This window comes from Eriocheir sinensis, unplaced genomic scaffold (assembly GCF_024679095.1).
Source record: "Eriocheir sinensis breed Jianghai 21 unplaced genomic scaffold, ASM2467909v1 Scaffold1049, whole genome shotgun sequence".
NCBI lineage: Eukaryota > Metazoa > Arthropoda > Malacostraca > Decapoda > Varunidae > Eriocheir > Eriocheir sinensis.
The window spans coordinates 92,501-108,528 of record NW_026110351.1 but is presented as its reverse complement, the minus strand read 5'-3'; the positions used below and the strand labels follow the sequence as shown (position 1 = coordinate 108,528).

At 40.1% G+C, this 16,028-nt stretch overlaps 1 protein-coding gene and 1 long non-coding RNA gene across 2 annotated transcripts in view; both read left to right on the top strand.

The window, feature by feature from the left end:
• The first annotated feature begins 7,098 nt into the window (after positions 1-7,098).
• LOC126989094 (uncharacterized) lies at positions 7,099-10,160 on the top strand. Its single transcript, XM_050847670.1, has 2 exons — positions 7,099-9,798; positions 9,987-10,160. The coding sequence occupies exon 1, from the start codon at positions 7,327-7,329 to the stop codon at positions 8,344-8,346; it is 1,020 nt and encodes a 339-aa protein (XP_050703627.1). The 5' UTR covers positions 7,099-7,326; the 3' UTR covers positions 8,347-9,798; positions 9,987-10,160.
• A 2,143-nt stretch (positions 10,161-12,303) lies between these two features.
• The window catches only part of LOC126989095 (uncharacterized), a 6,896-nt gene continuing 3,171 nt past the window's right edge, over positions 12,304-16,028 (top strand). The window contains exon 1 of the long non-coding RNA XR_007742866.1: positions 12,304-12,640. This is a non-coding gene — a long non-coding RNA (uncharacterized LOC126989095). The remainder of the gene's footprint in view (positions 12,641-16,028) is intronic.

Here is a 16,028-nt window from a genome sequence, read left to right as displayed (position 1 = left end):
TATTGTGTTTTACGCCTATTTAATTATTTTTGGGGCTACTGAAGTAATCTTTTCTCCTTTGAAGTTAATACAGAAGCAATCAGTTAAAATATATGCACAGACTGGTTATGTTGGTTGATAGTTTTTATAGTTTTTAAAGCCTAATGAACAGTTTTGATGCTATTTAAGTCCCTCTCATGCCTTTGAAGTTAATAAATAAGTAATAATTGTCAATGTGGAGGTAAATATTGTTAGGCCCGTCGCCCTTCACCCAGCCCGCCGTTTTAAGCCTGGCGGTCGGAATGGCTTCACCTTTTTAGGAATATCTCGCTGGGAACGCCGGGAATCCTGGAATGGCAGGTGGGAACAGGAGCAGGAGATAGGAGCAGGGATGGGACTCGCAGGAGGAGGAGGAGGCAGGCCAGGAAGAGCAGGAGGAGGAGTGGAAGAGGGAGAAGTCCTTCCTACCCGTCAGTGGCAGGTCCAGGCAGGAGAGGGAAGATGGGGCCACACGTGGATGGAAGGAGAGATAGGAACGATGAAGGCAAAGTGGAGAAGACTGGGCTCATAATGTTAAGTGGTCTCAAAAAGATGACGGAGCTGAGAGACAGATACCTTCATAAAAACGGTAACAACTCAAAACGGATAACGACAGGAAGATGCGGATACTGTGGATGGGGAGAGAATAGATGGGGGCATGTGTGGGTAGAAGGAGGTGGAGGAGGAACGGAGGAAAGGTAGAAAAAAGTGGAGTTAAATTGGAGGTAAAAATTTTCGTGGGTCAGAAAAAAAGTCCTGACAAGAGAGAGATACCTTGATATAAATGCGAATAACTCAGAAACTAATGACGATAGGAAGATGCGGATACTGTGGATGGGGAGAGAATAGATGGGGGCATGTGTGGGTAGAAGGAGGTGGAGGAGGAACGGAGGAAAGGTAGGGATGGGTCATGTGTGGGTAGAAGGAGGTGGAGGAGGAACGGAGGAAAGGTAGGGATGGGGCATGTGTGGGTAGAAGGAGGTGGAGGAGGAACGGAGGAAAGGTAGGGATGGGTCATGTGTGGGTAGAAGGAGGTGGAGGAGGAACGGAGGAAAGGTAGGGATGGGTCATGTGTGGGTAGAAGGAGGTGGAGGAGGAACGGAGGAAAGGTAGGGATGGGTCATGTGTGGGTAGAAGGAGGTGGAGGAGGAACGGAGGAAAGGTAGGGATGGGTCATGTGTGGGTAGAAAAAAATGTAACCTTTAATTGCAATGATACCAAATATTTATATTTCTATATATCTATCTATCTATCTCTCTATCTATCTATCTATCTATCTATCTATATATCTATATATCTATATTTATATCTATCTATCTATCTATCTATCTATCTATCTATCTATCTATATATCTATATTTATATCTATATATATATATATATATCTATATATCTATCTATATATCTATCTATCTATCTATCTATCTATATATATCTATATTTATATCTATCTATCTATCTATATCTATATTTCTCTCTCTCTCTCTCTCTCTCTCTCTCTCTCTCTCTATTTTACTACTACTACTACTACTACCGCTATTACTACTATACTACTACTACTACTACTACTACTGCTATTACCACTACTACTACTATTACTACTACTACTACTACTGCTATTTCTACTACTACTACTACAACTACTTAATACATTGATCATAACATGAGTATTACAGATACATGAAATACTGCTAACATCATCTTTGCACTTCCTAAGTACAAACAGATCATTTAGGCTCCTCGGTGGGGTCGCCCTGGTCTTCCTGTAGTACATTCATTCTAAGAGAACAAGACTATGAACAGGCCTTTCAACAATGTTCATTGCCTTTATTCTTTTCCCTGAATTGTCAAGACATGAGTCTGACATCATCACTTTCACCTTTCTCACAAGACCATCATCACTTGGAAGACACTCAGTTATTCTGCCTAGCTTCCATTGGTTTCTAGCTAGGTTGGAATCCTTAACAATAACAATATCATCCACCTTGAGGTTTCTTTGAGGTTTCTGCCATTTATTTCTAAGCTGAAGAGACTGTAAAACTTCCCTTTTCCACCTTGACCAGAACTCATTTGCAAGGAACTGTACCCTACGCCAACGTTTCCTTGAGCACAAGTCAATTCTTTCATATTTACCTGGAGGAGGCATCACAATCTTTGACTTCATAGTTAACAGAGTGTTGGGTGTCAGTGGTTCTAAGCTAGTAGGAGAGGTAAGGTTATCCACAGTTAGAGGTCTACCATTTACAACTGTCTCTGCTTCTATCATGAATGTTCTAAGTGTCTCATCATCTAACTGAGGTCCATGTTGATCAAGTAGCACTGACAATATGCTTCTCACTGTTCTTATTTGTCTCTCCCACACCCCACCCATATGGCTAGCATGTGGTACATTCATCCTGAAATGAACCCAATCACAACTGTCCTTCAGTAGTTCGGTTCTGAGCTTCTCCTCATCCATTTCTCTCAACGAGTTGGCTAACTCGTTTTTTGCACCCACAAAGTTTGTTCCTTGATCTGATCTTAACTGCCTTACTGGCCCTCTTCTTCCTATAAAGCGGCGGTAGGCACTGAGAAAGGAAGTAGTGTCCAGACTGTTTGCTGTCTCTAGATGGACTGCACGTGATACCATGCATGTGAAAAGAGCCCCATATCTCTTTAGCTCTTTACGTCCCTCTTTGATGTAGAAAGGACCAAAAAAGTCAACTGCAGCATAAGTAAAGGGAGGGGAAGGCTCTAGCCTATCTTGTGGCAAGTCTGCCATCTTTTGACCTTGTGTGTCACTTCTAACTCTTCTGCAGACTACACATTTTGAGACATGTCTAGCCACCAGAGATGAGCCCCCCAAAATCCAGTACCCAGATGCTCTAATTTCATTTAGTGTTATGCCCCTACCCTGATGATGTACCCTTTTGTGGTAGTAGCAAATCAGTAGATCAGTAACATGGGAATCCTTAGGCAGGATTGCTGGATGTCTTGCTACTTGGTGAGTAGACATCCTTATTCTTCCCCCAACTCTTACTATTCCATCTTCATCTATGAAGGGATCAAGTTTGTACAACTTGCTTGTTTTCTTTACTGTTGTTTCTCTTCTATTTGTCTGTGGGGAAGACTCATGGTTTCCTGCACCCTTCAGCATCTTTATTTCCTCATGGAAGGCATGAGCCTGAGCCTGCCTTATTATCTCAGTTTCAGCTTCTTTCAGTTCTTGTACTGTCAGTGGAATGTATTCTTGGCTCCTTCCTTTATGTGTCCCATCTGCATTCTTCTTGTACATCCTTTGAAGTCTAAGGCACACTGCAATGGCTCTCTTCATACGGAACCACTCAGAGAAACAGTTCAGCCTCTCCAGTACATTAAACGGCTCATGTGTCTGTGTAGCACATGATGCAACTCTTTTTACTTCAGGATCATCATCTTCCAATTCATGATGCTCTGATGGGTCATCATTCATCTCAAAGTGTTGCCACAAGAAGCGTGGTCCATTCCACCACTTGTCGTTGTTACGAGGAATTAATTGGAGCTGATCCTGAAAGTAATGAACAAATTACTCAGGAGTTGGATGACTGTGAGAAGTTTAACTTTAATGTAATCCATGAAGTCGTAGAGAAAATTAAATCTCTGCAGCATGAAAATGATTCAGCAATATCTGATAATTCTAATGTTTCCAATGTTTCAAAGGGTAAACGAGAACAGGCTGGAGCTAAGGCAGACCCTGAGGCTGTATATAGTAATGGAATGAGTCAGTTGGACCCAAGTCAACTTGACAATGAATTGAAGGGAAAGGAGCAGATGCTTCAACAGTACCTAAACAATCAGCCTCAAACTCTTGCTGAAGTGAAAGCCCAGCCAGTTAAAAGGGAAGAATTTAGTCAACCCTTTGACTTAAATGAGGTAAAAGAAGAATTGTATAAATCAGTTGATAGGATTGTTGATATGTTACCTAACAAGGAACTTAACCATAATGCCAAGGTTTTCTCACCAAAAGTTGACTTGCAGGAACCTGACACACATGTGAACAACAATTCTGGTTGTCGGTCAAATGGCACTGCTAATAATGTTAGGCATACTACCCAGCCTTCCCCAGGTTCAGTCAGTCAGTTAGATGCAATGCAGAGGATAGCAGATATTATGTCAATGAGGCAAACCAGAGATAACCTTCCACGTCCAGAACCAGAAGTGTTCAAGGGAGACATGTTAGTTTTCACAACATGGTTAAAAAGTTTTGAAATTTTCATTGAGTCCAGAACTACTGATTTTACCGAAAGGCTCTTTTACCTAGGAAGGTACACCGATGGTGAAGCCAAGGAAGCAATCAGTGGATTGCTTCAGCTAAATACTGAAGAAGCTTACATAAAGGCTAAGAAAACCCTAAAGGGTAGGTTTGGAAATCAGTTTCTTGTGTCTAATGCCTACAGAAAGAAGTTATATGAGTGGCCAAAAATTCAGCAGAATGATGGCCCAGCACTAAGGAAATTTGCAGATTTCCTGGACAGCTGCAAGACAGCAATGGAAAGCATACCTCATCTAGTGGTGTTAGATGACTCGCAGGAGAATGTCAAATTATTGAAAAAGTTACCTGTCTCACTAGTTGAGAAATGGAACACAGTAGTGTACAAGTATGCTTCTAGAGATGATGATGATAGTGATGATGAAGGTCTATCAGACATAAGTTCTGAACAATATCCTCCCTTTAAAAGGTTCTGTAAGTTCATACGTAGAGAGGCTACAAAGGCGTGCAACCCAATATCATCGTACAGTGCAGTCATAGATAAGAATCAAAGGAGCGCTGCAGCTGTACCCAAAGGAAGAAATAGTAGTTCAAGTACTGATAAATCTGGAAACAGAAGTTTCAAGACAGAGGCATCAGAGGTAAACCCGTCACACACAACAACGGACAACAAGGCTAGATATGATAAAAGGCATGAAGTAAGACAAACAGGGCCAAGGAGACTGAGCTGCCTTTATTGCAATGAAGAGCATGATGTAGATGTGTGTAAAAGGTTTAACTTGCTTGATAACAATGCAAAGTTTGACTTTGTGCAGAAGCAGTACTTGTGTAGAGGATGTTTGAAGCGTGGTCACAGAAAGATAGATTGCCGTCATAAGAAATGTTGTAGTATATGTCAACGATACCACCCAACATCTCTTCACAATAATGCTCTTGCACAAAATAGTGCTCCAACTGTCAAGGCAGGAGAGTCAGATAAAGCAACTCAGCCAAAGGCAAATGAAAGCTCAGCAGTTTCAAACAAGATTAACACCAGTCAGTCCATGACTGGAGATATGCACACCATGATTGTGCCAGTGTGGTTACACCACAGAGACAATGAACACAATAAAAAGTTGGTGTATGCATTATTGGATTGTCAGTCTGATGCCTGTTTCATCAAAGAAAGCACCTTGGAAAGAATGGGAGTTAGTGGCTCACCAGTACACCTCAAGCTCTCCACAATAACAGGAGAACAGGTAGTCCCCTGCACAAAAATCAGTGGACTTGTTGTACGAGGATTCAGTGAGCACATGCAAATAGATCTTCCACCTGCATATTCCAAGGAAGATATTCCTGCAAAGGAGGCTCAGATACCATGCCCTGAAACAGCCCAAACCTGGCCACACTTAGCAAGAATCTCTAACAAACTGATGCCTTATGATTCAAATGTAGATGTGGCACTTCTTATTGGAGCTAACTGTATCAGAGCCATTAAGCCCAAAGAGATTATTGTGGAAGAAGATGATCCTTATGGACTAACAACTCACTTAGGATGGGGCGTTGTTGGCCAAGCAATTAAAGAAACTAAGAAAGTTTCAGATGATGTAGTGAGAGCATATAGAACTATAGCCCAAGAAGTTGTCATCAGTGAAGAAAGAAAAGTTAGTTTCCTTGTTGTTCCTACTCAGACAAAGGAGTTAATAAACCCAGCACAAGTCAGGAACATGTTTGAGCTTGATTTTAATGATAAAGGAACTGACAACACTCCCTTTTCCTATGATGACAAAGGATTCCTGAAAAGGATGAGAGAGGGAGTGAGTCAGCAGAGAGAAGGGCACTATGAGCTGCCTCTTCCACTTAAGAATAATGACATCAAGCTTCCAAACAACAAGGACATGGCCTTGCATAGGCTCATGAAGTTAAAGGCAAAACTTATGAGAGATAGAAAGTACCACCAAGATTACAAGGAATTCATGAAAGAATTAATTGACAAAGGCTATGCAGAAACTGTGCCAGCCAGGGACTTGCAACGAGCAGATGGTCAGGTGTGGTATATACCTCACCATGGGGTTTACCACCCAAAGAAACCAGGAAAGATAAGAGTGGTATATGATTGTAGTGCTAACTACAGAGGTCATTCTTTAAATGGTCACCTGTTACAGGGCCCAGACCTAACAAACAATCTGGTTGGGGTTCTATGTAGATTTCGTCAGGAAGTGACAGCCTTTGTATGTGACATAGAAGCAATGTATCACCAGGTCAAGGTGAACCCTGAACAAAGAGATTTGCTGCGCTTTCTGTGGTGGAATAATGGAGATCCAGGTGAGAATATGCTTGAATACAGAATGACGGCCCATTTGTTTGGAGCAACATCGTCTCCAAGTGTTGCTAATTTTGCACTTAAGCAAGCTGCAAATGACTATGAGGCTCAGTATGGATATGAAGCAGCAAACTTCATCAGGAAAGATTTTTATGTTGATGATGGACTTAAATCAGTACCAACAGCACAGGATGCCATTGATCTGCTAATGAAAAGCAAGGCATTGTGTAAAATGGGAGGTTTTAATCTCCATAAGTTTCTGTCAAACAGTAAGGAAGTGTTAGCAGCAATAGCTCCTGAAGAAATGAATAACACTGTCGAGAGCCTGGACTTAAGTAAAGACATGCTACCTGTAGAAAGAACACTTGGAGTGGAGTGGTGTGTAGAATCTGATACTTTCCAGTTCAGAATACAAGTCAAAGAAAAGCCACTCACAAAAAGGGGCATATTGTCTACTGTGAGTTCAATATATGATCCATTAGGCCCTGTGTCTCCTCTCATCCTCATTGGCAAAGGGATACTCCAGGAGTTATGCCGTGAAGGAATAAGTTGGGATGAGGAGATACAACAGTATGTGAGGCCACAGTGGCAGCAATGGAGAGATGACCTACACAAATTAGAGCACTTAAAAATACCACGATGTTACAAGCCTGAAGGATTTGGTGAAATTAAGAAAGTTGAACTGCATCATTTTTCTGATGCCAGTCAAAAGGGATATGGTCAGTGCTCTTACATAAGACTGATCAACACTGCTGATCAAATACACTGTGCACTTGTAATGGCAAAATCAAGAGTGACACCCCTCCGAGCCATCACTGTGCCGAGATTGGAACTCACAGCAGCAGTAGTGTCGGTGAGAATCAGTGCAGTCTTAAAGAAGGAGTTAGACTATGAAGATATTCAGGAAGTGTTTTGGACAGACAGTATGGTAGTGCTGGGATACATCAACAATGATTCTAAACGATTTCATGTATATGTAGCCAACAGAGTCCAGCAGATAAGAGATCAAACTTCACCAAGTCAGTGGAAGTATGTGGAAACAGAGCACAACCCAGCAGACTATGCCTCAAGAGGGCAGTCTGTAGAAGAGTTAATTAACAACGACAAGTGGTGGAATGGACCACGCTTCTTGTGGCAACACTTTGAGATGAATGATGACCCATCAGAGCATCATGAATTGGAAGATGATGATCCTGAAGTAAAAAGAGTTGCATCATGTGCTACACAGACACATGAGCCGTTTAATGTACTGGAGAGGCTGAACTGTTTCTCTGAGTGGTTCCGTATGAAGAGAGCCATTGCAGTGTGCCTTAGACTTCAAAGGATGTACAAGAAGAATGCAGATGGGACACATAAAGGAAGGAGCCAAGAATACATTCCACTGACAGTACAAGAACTGAAAGAAGCTGAAACTGAGATAATAAGGCAGGCTCAGGCTCATGCCTTCCATGAGGAAATAAAGATGCTGAAGGGTGCAGGAAACCATGAGTCTTCCCCACAGACAAATAGAAGAGAAACAACAGTAAAGAAAACAAGCAAGTTGTACAAACTTGATCCCTTCATAGATGAAGATGGAATAGTAAGAGTTGGGGGAAGAATAAGGATGTCTACTCATCAAGTAGCAAGACATCCAGCAATCCTGCCTAAGGATTCCCATGTTACTGACCTACTGATTTGCTACTACCACAAAAAAGTACATCATCAGGGTAGAGGAATACCACTGAATGAAATTAGAACATGTCGGTACTGGATTTTGGGGGCTCATTTCTGTTGGCTAGACATGTTTCAAAATGTGTAGTGTGTAGATGAGTTAGAAATGACACACAAGGTCAAAAGATGGCAGACTTGCCACAAGATAGGCTAGAGCCTTACCCTCCCTTTACTTATGCTGCAGTTGATTTTTTTGGTCCTTTCTACATCAAGGAGGGACGTAAAGAGATATGGGGTTCTTTTCTCATGCATGGCATCACGTGCAGTCCATTTAGAGACATCAAACAGTCTGGACACTACTTCCTTTCTCAGTGCTTATCGCTGCTTTATAGGAAGAATTAAGAGTGCCAGTAAGGCAGTTAAGAGCAGATCAAGGAACAAACTTTGTGGGTGCAAAAAATCAGTTAGCCAACTCTTTGAGAGAAATGGATGAGGAGAAGCTTAGAACCGAATTACTGAAGGACAGTTGTGATTGGGTTCATTTCAAGATGAATGTACCACATGCTAGCCATATGGGTGGGGTGTGGGAGAGACAAATAAGAACAGTGAGAAGCATATTGTCAGTGCTACTTGATCAACATGGACCTCAGTTAGATGATGAGACACTTAGAACATTCATGATAGAAGCAGAGACAGTTGTAAATGGTAGACCTCTAACTGTGGATAACCTTACCTCTCCTACTAGCTTAGAACCACTGACACCCAACACTCTGTTAACTATGAAGTCAAAGATTGTGATGCCTCCTCCAGGTAAATATGAAAGAATTGACTTGTGCTCAAGGAAACGTTGGCGTAGGGTACAGTTCCTTGCAAATGAGTTCTGGTCAAGGTGGAAAAGGGAAGTTTTACAGTCTCTTCAGCTTAGAAATAAATGGCAGAAACCTCAAAGAAACCTCAAGGTGGATGATATTGTTATTGTTAAGGATTCCAACCTAGCTAGAAACCAATGGAAGCTAGGCAGAATAACTGAGTGTCTTCCAAGTGATGATGGTCTTGTGAGAAAGGTGAAAGTGATGATGTCAGACTCATGTCTTGACAATTCAGGGAAAAGAATAAAGGCAATGAACATTGTTGAAAGGCCTGTTCATAGTCTTGTTCTCTTGTTAGAATGTACTACTCAGGAAGACCAGGGCGACCCCACCGAGGAGCCTAAATGATCTGTTTGTACTTAGGAAGTGCAAAGATGATGTTAGCAGTATTTCATGTATCTGTAATACTCATGTTATGATCAATGTATTAAGTAGTTATAAGTTAAATTGTCCTACAATTTAGGGGAGCCATGTAACTGTGGTATCAATATACCTCATTATACCTCATTGTTATTACGTAAAATATTAATGTGTAAGGAATTTATATGGTGCTAAAAGGATAAACTTGTATGGTGCTATTAGAAGGTAACACAGGTGCCGTTAAGAACGCTTACACGCAGCTGCCGATGTTCGTTTGTTCGGGTCACGCGGCAGCGAGTCTGTCGCTGATAAGTGGATAGGAATTGTGGACTCAGCGATGTGGAGCGGTGATTCAAGCCGTGGCACTGGAGGTCAGTATATTTTGCTAGTATTTCTATGTTATAACACAATGTTAAGCGTTGTAATGTTCACATACTGTGTATAAGAGTGTTAAGAATAGTTTAAGCCATGAATGCAACAATATATGACTTAGGCTTCAGTGCAAGGAGCCAGAAAGTTTGGGATGTGTAAATTGATTATGTCATCACTTTTCCCATAGTTTCACGGCACGACTGGGGCATGTATGGCGCTCAAAATGGAGGACTCTTTGTCCAAAGCCACATCGTAGGAATAAAGGAAAATTATAGCAACGAAGTTTCCATGTCCTGCTGGCAGTCCATGCATGTCTGCGTGTCTGTGTAAACCAGCCCAAAGGGGTGACTGTTCCATGTCCGCTTCAACTACTACTACTACTACTACTAATACTAATACTACTAATACTACCAGCACTACTACTACTACTACTACTACTACTACTAATACTAATACTAATACTACCAGCACTACTACTACTACTAATACTACTAATACTACCAGCACTACTACTACTACTAATAATAATACTAATACTAATACTACTAATACTACTATTATTATTATTATTATTATTATTATTATTATTATTATTATTATTATTATTATTATTATTATTATTATTATTATTATTATTTTTATTATTATTATCATTATCATTATTTAAGGCAGGCGGTGGCTGAGTGGTTAGCGTGCTGTGGTCACATTCACCACACCATGGAAAACGTGGGTTCGAATCCCCTCGCCACCACCTGGTATTTTTCAGTCACCGCCGAGTGGCCTCAGAGTACCCACATGCTGTCCTGAAGACCAGCCACCCACCCGGACCCTTGAGGAGCCGTCCAGTGAACCAAGAAGGAGTTCCGGGGGGCAGCATGAGCCAAGCACAGCTGGCGCCACTGTAAAAAATAAAAAGTGCCTCCTGGGGCCGATCATCTGGCCCCTGAAAAAAGCCTACCGGCCGAGATGTAAAAAATAAAAAATATAGACAAGTTTTCTCGTCCTAAGTGTACTTAACACGTTGCGAGTTATCGTAGTGAGCAGAAGTAAATGATTCCAATGGCGCAGCTTGTATTGACGAAGACCCCAAGAAGTGGGTCGCGGGACGTGGCCGGGGAGGCAATACTATGGAACACGTGGGCTGCTGATAGGAAACAACTTACAACGTACCAAAACAATATATTCCTTTTCGTGAATACATAAATACAACTTTTACACTGACAAGGGAAGTTTAAGAACAGAATTGAGTCACAAATGGAACAGTCAGTTTGTCAGCCACCGGGGTACGCAGGACCTGCCGAGCCCGTCCCACACACTGACCCGCACTGCTCCTCATCTGGACCTGCCAGTTCTGTTCACATGAGCTCTTTAAGAAACGTAACATATAAGCTTTTCTTTTAGCCTCGGTGGAGAGCTAAGATCAGGTTAAGGAAGAAAGCTTAGGTTCGAAATGACTAAAGCTTATCTTGTAGTCTTGTCCGAGAGCTTGAAATAAAAGCCTCGTAGTGTGGAGAGGAAGGCAAGAGAGATGGTTGGAAAGCTTGGCGGCCTCTGTTGGACACCTTATATTTGCCTCAGGAACTGATATAGCGTAGTCCCCGTTAAAAACAGGACGGCGCTATAGAAAATGCCGGTATTTTAAGGCACACTAAGGAAGATTTTGAGATAGGCTTTGAACAAATTTAAATAGTAGTAGTAGTAGTAGTAGTAGTAGTAGTAGTAGTAGTAGTAGTAGTAGTAGTAGTAGTAGTAGTAGTAGTAGTAGTAGTAGTAGTAGTAGTAGTAGTAGTAGTAGTAGTAGTAGTAGTAGTAGTAGTAGTAGTAGTAGTAGTAGTAGTAGTAGTATTAGTAGTAGTAGTATATATATATATATATATATATATATATATATATATATATATATATATATATCTATATATATATCTATATATATATCTATATATATCTATATATATATCTATATATATCTATATATATATCTATATATATCTATATATATATCTATATATATCTATATATATATCTATATATATCTATATATATATCTATATATATCTCTCTCTCTATCTCTCTCTCTCTCTCTCTCTCTCTCTCTATATATATATATATATAAATATACATATATAAATATATATATATATATATATATATATATATATATATATATATATATATATATATATATATATATATATATATATATATATATATATATATATATATATATATATATATATATATATATATATATATATATATATATATACTACTACTACTACTACTACTACTACTACTACTACTACTACTACTACTACTACTACTACTACTACTACTACTACTACTACTACTACTAAATTGTTATACCTAATACTTCTTACATATGCTTTGCAACTATAACCGCAACAACTACTAAACAAATTACTTAAATACACTCACATATAATTAATGTAAGGAAATACATAGAGTGAGTCAGTGAAGGCTTTGTTGACATGGAGAAAATAAGACGGAGTATCGATTTTATGGTTAGTTGTCGTACATATGATAACCTTCCCCGGTGGCCATCTTGATGACGTCACGACGCGCGCACACCAGCTGACTCAGTGACGGTCTGGCAGTGGTGGCGAGTGGAGGTGCGCGCGAGTGCCGGGCGGGCCTCCATATTATAAATCCTAGGATGAAATTGAATTATCTTTTCTTTCTTTGCTTACTTCCCTAACCGCCGCCATGAAACGGTTCACCAAGATCATGGTGGACGGCCTGCGGTCAACGGTACAGCCTCCAAAGGTTGAAGAAATTGCCGTTGTGGAGACTCTACAGGCGGAGGCTTTTCAGATCGCTAAGGTAGCTATCAATGGCCGCCCTTTTTTCCCTTTTTTTCCCTATTTCTAAGCCTCGGAGGGGGGAAAGCGGCCCAGGAAAAGATGGAGGAAAGATTCAGGAAGGTTGTCTTGGAGGGGGAGAAGGATTAGGCTGGAGGGAACATCAGGAGGAGGGAAAATGTGGAGGGAACTCTTAGGAAAAACAACATCCGCCATCTTTGTCCTGGCTGACTTATCGCTTATTTTCCTCCGCTTTTCCGGGCCCAGGGAGGAGGGAGGGAGGGAATGGAGGTATGGAGAGAAGGAGGGACTATTCATGGAGGGACTGCAGGAGGGGGAGGAGGGAGGGAGGTAAAATAAGGAAGAAATCAGGGAAAATACGAGACAAGGTGGAGAGAAATCCGCCTGAGCCGCCATCTTTACCTCCTGTATTGTCATTATTTAACCCTCATTTTCCGGGCCCAGGGAGGAGGGAGGGAGGGAATGGAGGTATGGAGAGAAGGAGGGACTATTCATGGAGGGACTGCAGGAGGGGGAGGAGGGAGGGAGGTAAAGTAACGGAGATATAAGGAAAAATATAAGTAAAGGTAAGGAAAAATTCTGCAGTCCGCCATCTTTTTTGTCCGTCTTTATCTCTCCGTATTGCTGCCTGGAGGGACTTGGGGAGGGAACTGGAGGGATGGAGAGAAAGAGGAAACATTAAAGAACATCTGATAAATAGGGGAGAGAGAAAGGGAGAGAGGGGGAGGAGGGAGGGAGAGAAATGTGGGGAGAGGTGGAGACAAAAATTCCGAGATATGCCAATTTTTATTTATATTTTTCCCTTTTTTTAGAACATGGATGCATTTAAGGGAGGAAATGTGGACATGGAGGGAAGGAGGAAGAATTGAGGGAGACACTGCATAAGGGAGAGAAGGGAGGGAGGAGAGATAAGGGAGGAAATGGAGAGAAACTGGAGAGAAAAATGATGTCCAATATTTTTACCTCCATACTTAAACCCATTTTTGGAGAGATGGAGGCAACGGAGAGAAAAAAATGGAGAGATGGAGAGAAAGAGAATTTATCTACCTATGTGTGGAGGGAAGGAGGGGGAGATGGAGAGAGAAACAAGGGAGGAAACGGAGAGAAACTGGAGGAAGGTGGAGAGAAAATTTGGTGTCCGTCATTTTTACCTCCATACTAAAACCCATTTTTTGGAGAGACGGAGGCAACGGAGAGAAAAAATGGAGAGATGGAGAGAAAGAGAATTTACCTACCTGCATGTGGAGGGAAGGAGGAGGAGAGGGAGAGAGAAACAAGGGAGGAAACGGAGAGAAACTAGAGGAAGGTGGAGAGAAAAATCTGATGTCCGTCATTTTTACCTCCATGCTTAAACCCATTTTTGGAGAGATGGAGGGAATGGAGAGAAAAAATGGAGAGAAGGAGAGAAAGAGAATCTACCTACCTGTGTGTGGAGGGAAGGAGGGAGAGAAAGAGAGAGAGACAAGGGAGGAAACTGAGAAAAGTAAGAAAAAAAATCGTGTTGCTCGGAATTTTCTCGGCAAATATTTTTAATTTTTTTCATTAAAGGAAAAAACAAATATTATATATGTGGAAATTTTGCTGCTGTTGTTTTCTTTGTTTTATGTTAATTATTTGGTGTGTGTGTAATTCTCTCTCTCTCTCTCTCTCTCTCTCTCTCTCTCTCTCTCTCTCTCTCTCTCTCTCTCTCTTTGTGTGTGTCAGGGATATAAAAAAGTATTTCCTTGATTTAAATTGTATTTGTTAATTTCAATTGGTTTGAATGTTTTTTTTGTGGTAATGGTTGTTTGTTTCCTGTGATCCTGTATTACTTGTTAGAGTGTTGTGAGGCCCCTTCCTTGTACTAACCTTGTCCATGTTAAGTGAAGCCATAGTTTAGTACACGTTACTACCCAAGACCAGTTTTCACACTCAAGTGCCTGACTTGCTACAGGACCAGTACAGGACAAGTACACGGCATACTTTTCCTAGACAACTCATTCACATGTTCTTCATTCCTACTTCTATGTATATATATATATATATATATATATATCTATATATATATATATATCTATATATATATATATATATATATATATACATATCTATATATATAAATATATATATATATATATATATATATATATATATATATATATATATATATATATATATATATATATATATATATATATATATATATATATATATATATATATATATATATATATATATATATATATATATATATATATATATATATATATATATATATATATATATATATATATATATATATATATATATATATATATATATATATATATATATATATATATATATATATATATATAGCGTTATAACAATACTTATATATATATCAAAAACCGGGTTATCGGCCATCCGCTACTTATAATTATATATCGGTATCTTCGTTACTTTTGTAACCAAACTAGTGATAATCGCTACTTTTTTCCGCCTCTCAGAAAACAAGCGTTGTCTCCTCCCTACACGTGCCCGGGCGCCCGGTGTTGTGTGAAAAACTTTGGGGTATGAAATATCTTCGGTGAAGAGATTTCTTACTTAGATCATCAACATTAAAACACTAGCTTATTTTTTATGTTAGACTCAAAAATCAATATATCAAAGAAAAAAATCATTAAGCTTTGCCCCAAAAATGATTATTCACTGCCTCAAATTTGATATTCCATATTCGTTTGTGAGCATGCCATGGTATTGAAGGCACCCGGTGTTGTGTTATTTGGTGTCCCATCGTCAACAGCTGGCGCTTTTGTTTACAAACACTGGTCTCTCGTGAACTGTTCAGACCATTAAGTGTAGCCCTGTACAGTCTCACAAAGCTTTTTAACACATTAAGAGTTGCTGGAAGGCTGAATCAGACATACAGTACCACCATCCTCGCTGAACGACACTCTGTACATATAAACACAACTCGTACAGAGTGTCGTTCCAGAAACATCGGGGATGGTGGTACTGTATGTCTGATTCAGCCTTCCAGCAACTCTTAATTACGGCTAAAAAGCTTTGTGAGACTGTACAGGTCTGCTGGTCTGAACAGTTCACGAGAGACCAGTGTTTAGACGGCGGGGACGCCAAATAACACAACAGGTTCAGGGTTTCCAGTATTACCGTCCATAGGTACGCGTCAACGTGTGGTTTTCAGGTTTTGTAAGTTTTATAAAATACAGATAATGAAAAATTTAATTCATCTTTGTTTTTTATTTGAAATATCAATATAGTATCGTTTTCGCCTATCGGACTTATCGGTAGCTAGTATCGGAATTGTGGATTTATATCGGGTATCGGTTATCGCCTATATTTGTGTCTCCAGTTAACAAATATCGGTTATCACCGATAAGGTTTTCCATTATCAGTTATCGGTTATC

What these genes read in the sequence shown, in the direction of transcription:
- LOC126989094 (XM_050847670.1), top strand. Translation starts at nt 7,327, where the DNA reads ATGGCAAAATCAAGAGTGACACCCCTCCGAGCCATCACTGTGCCGAGA.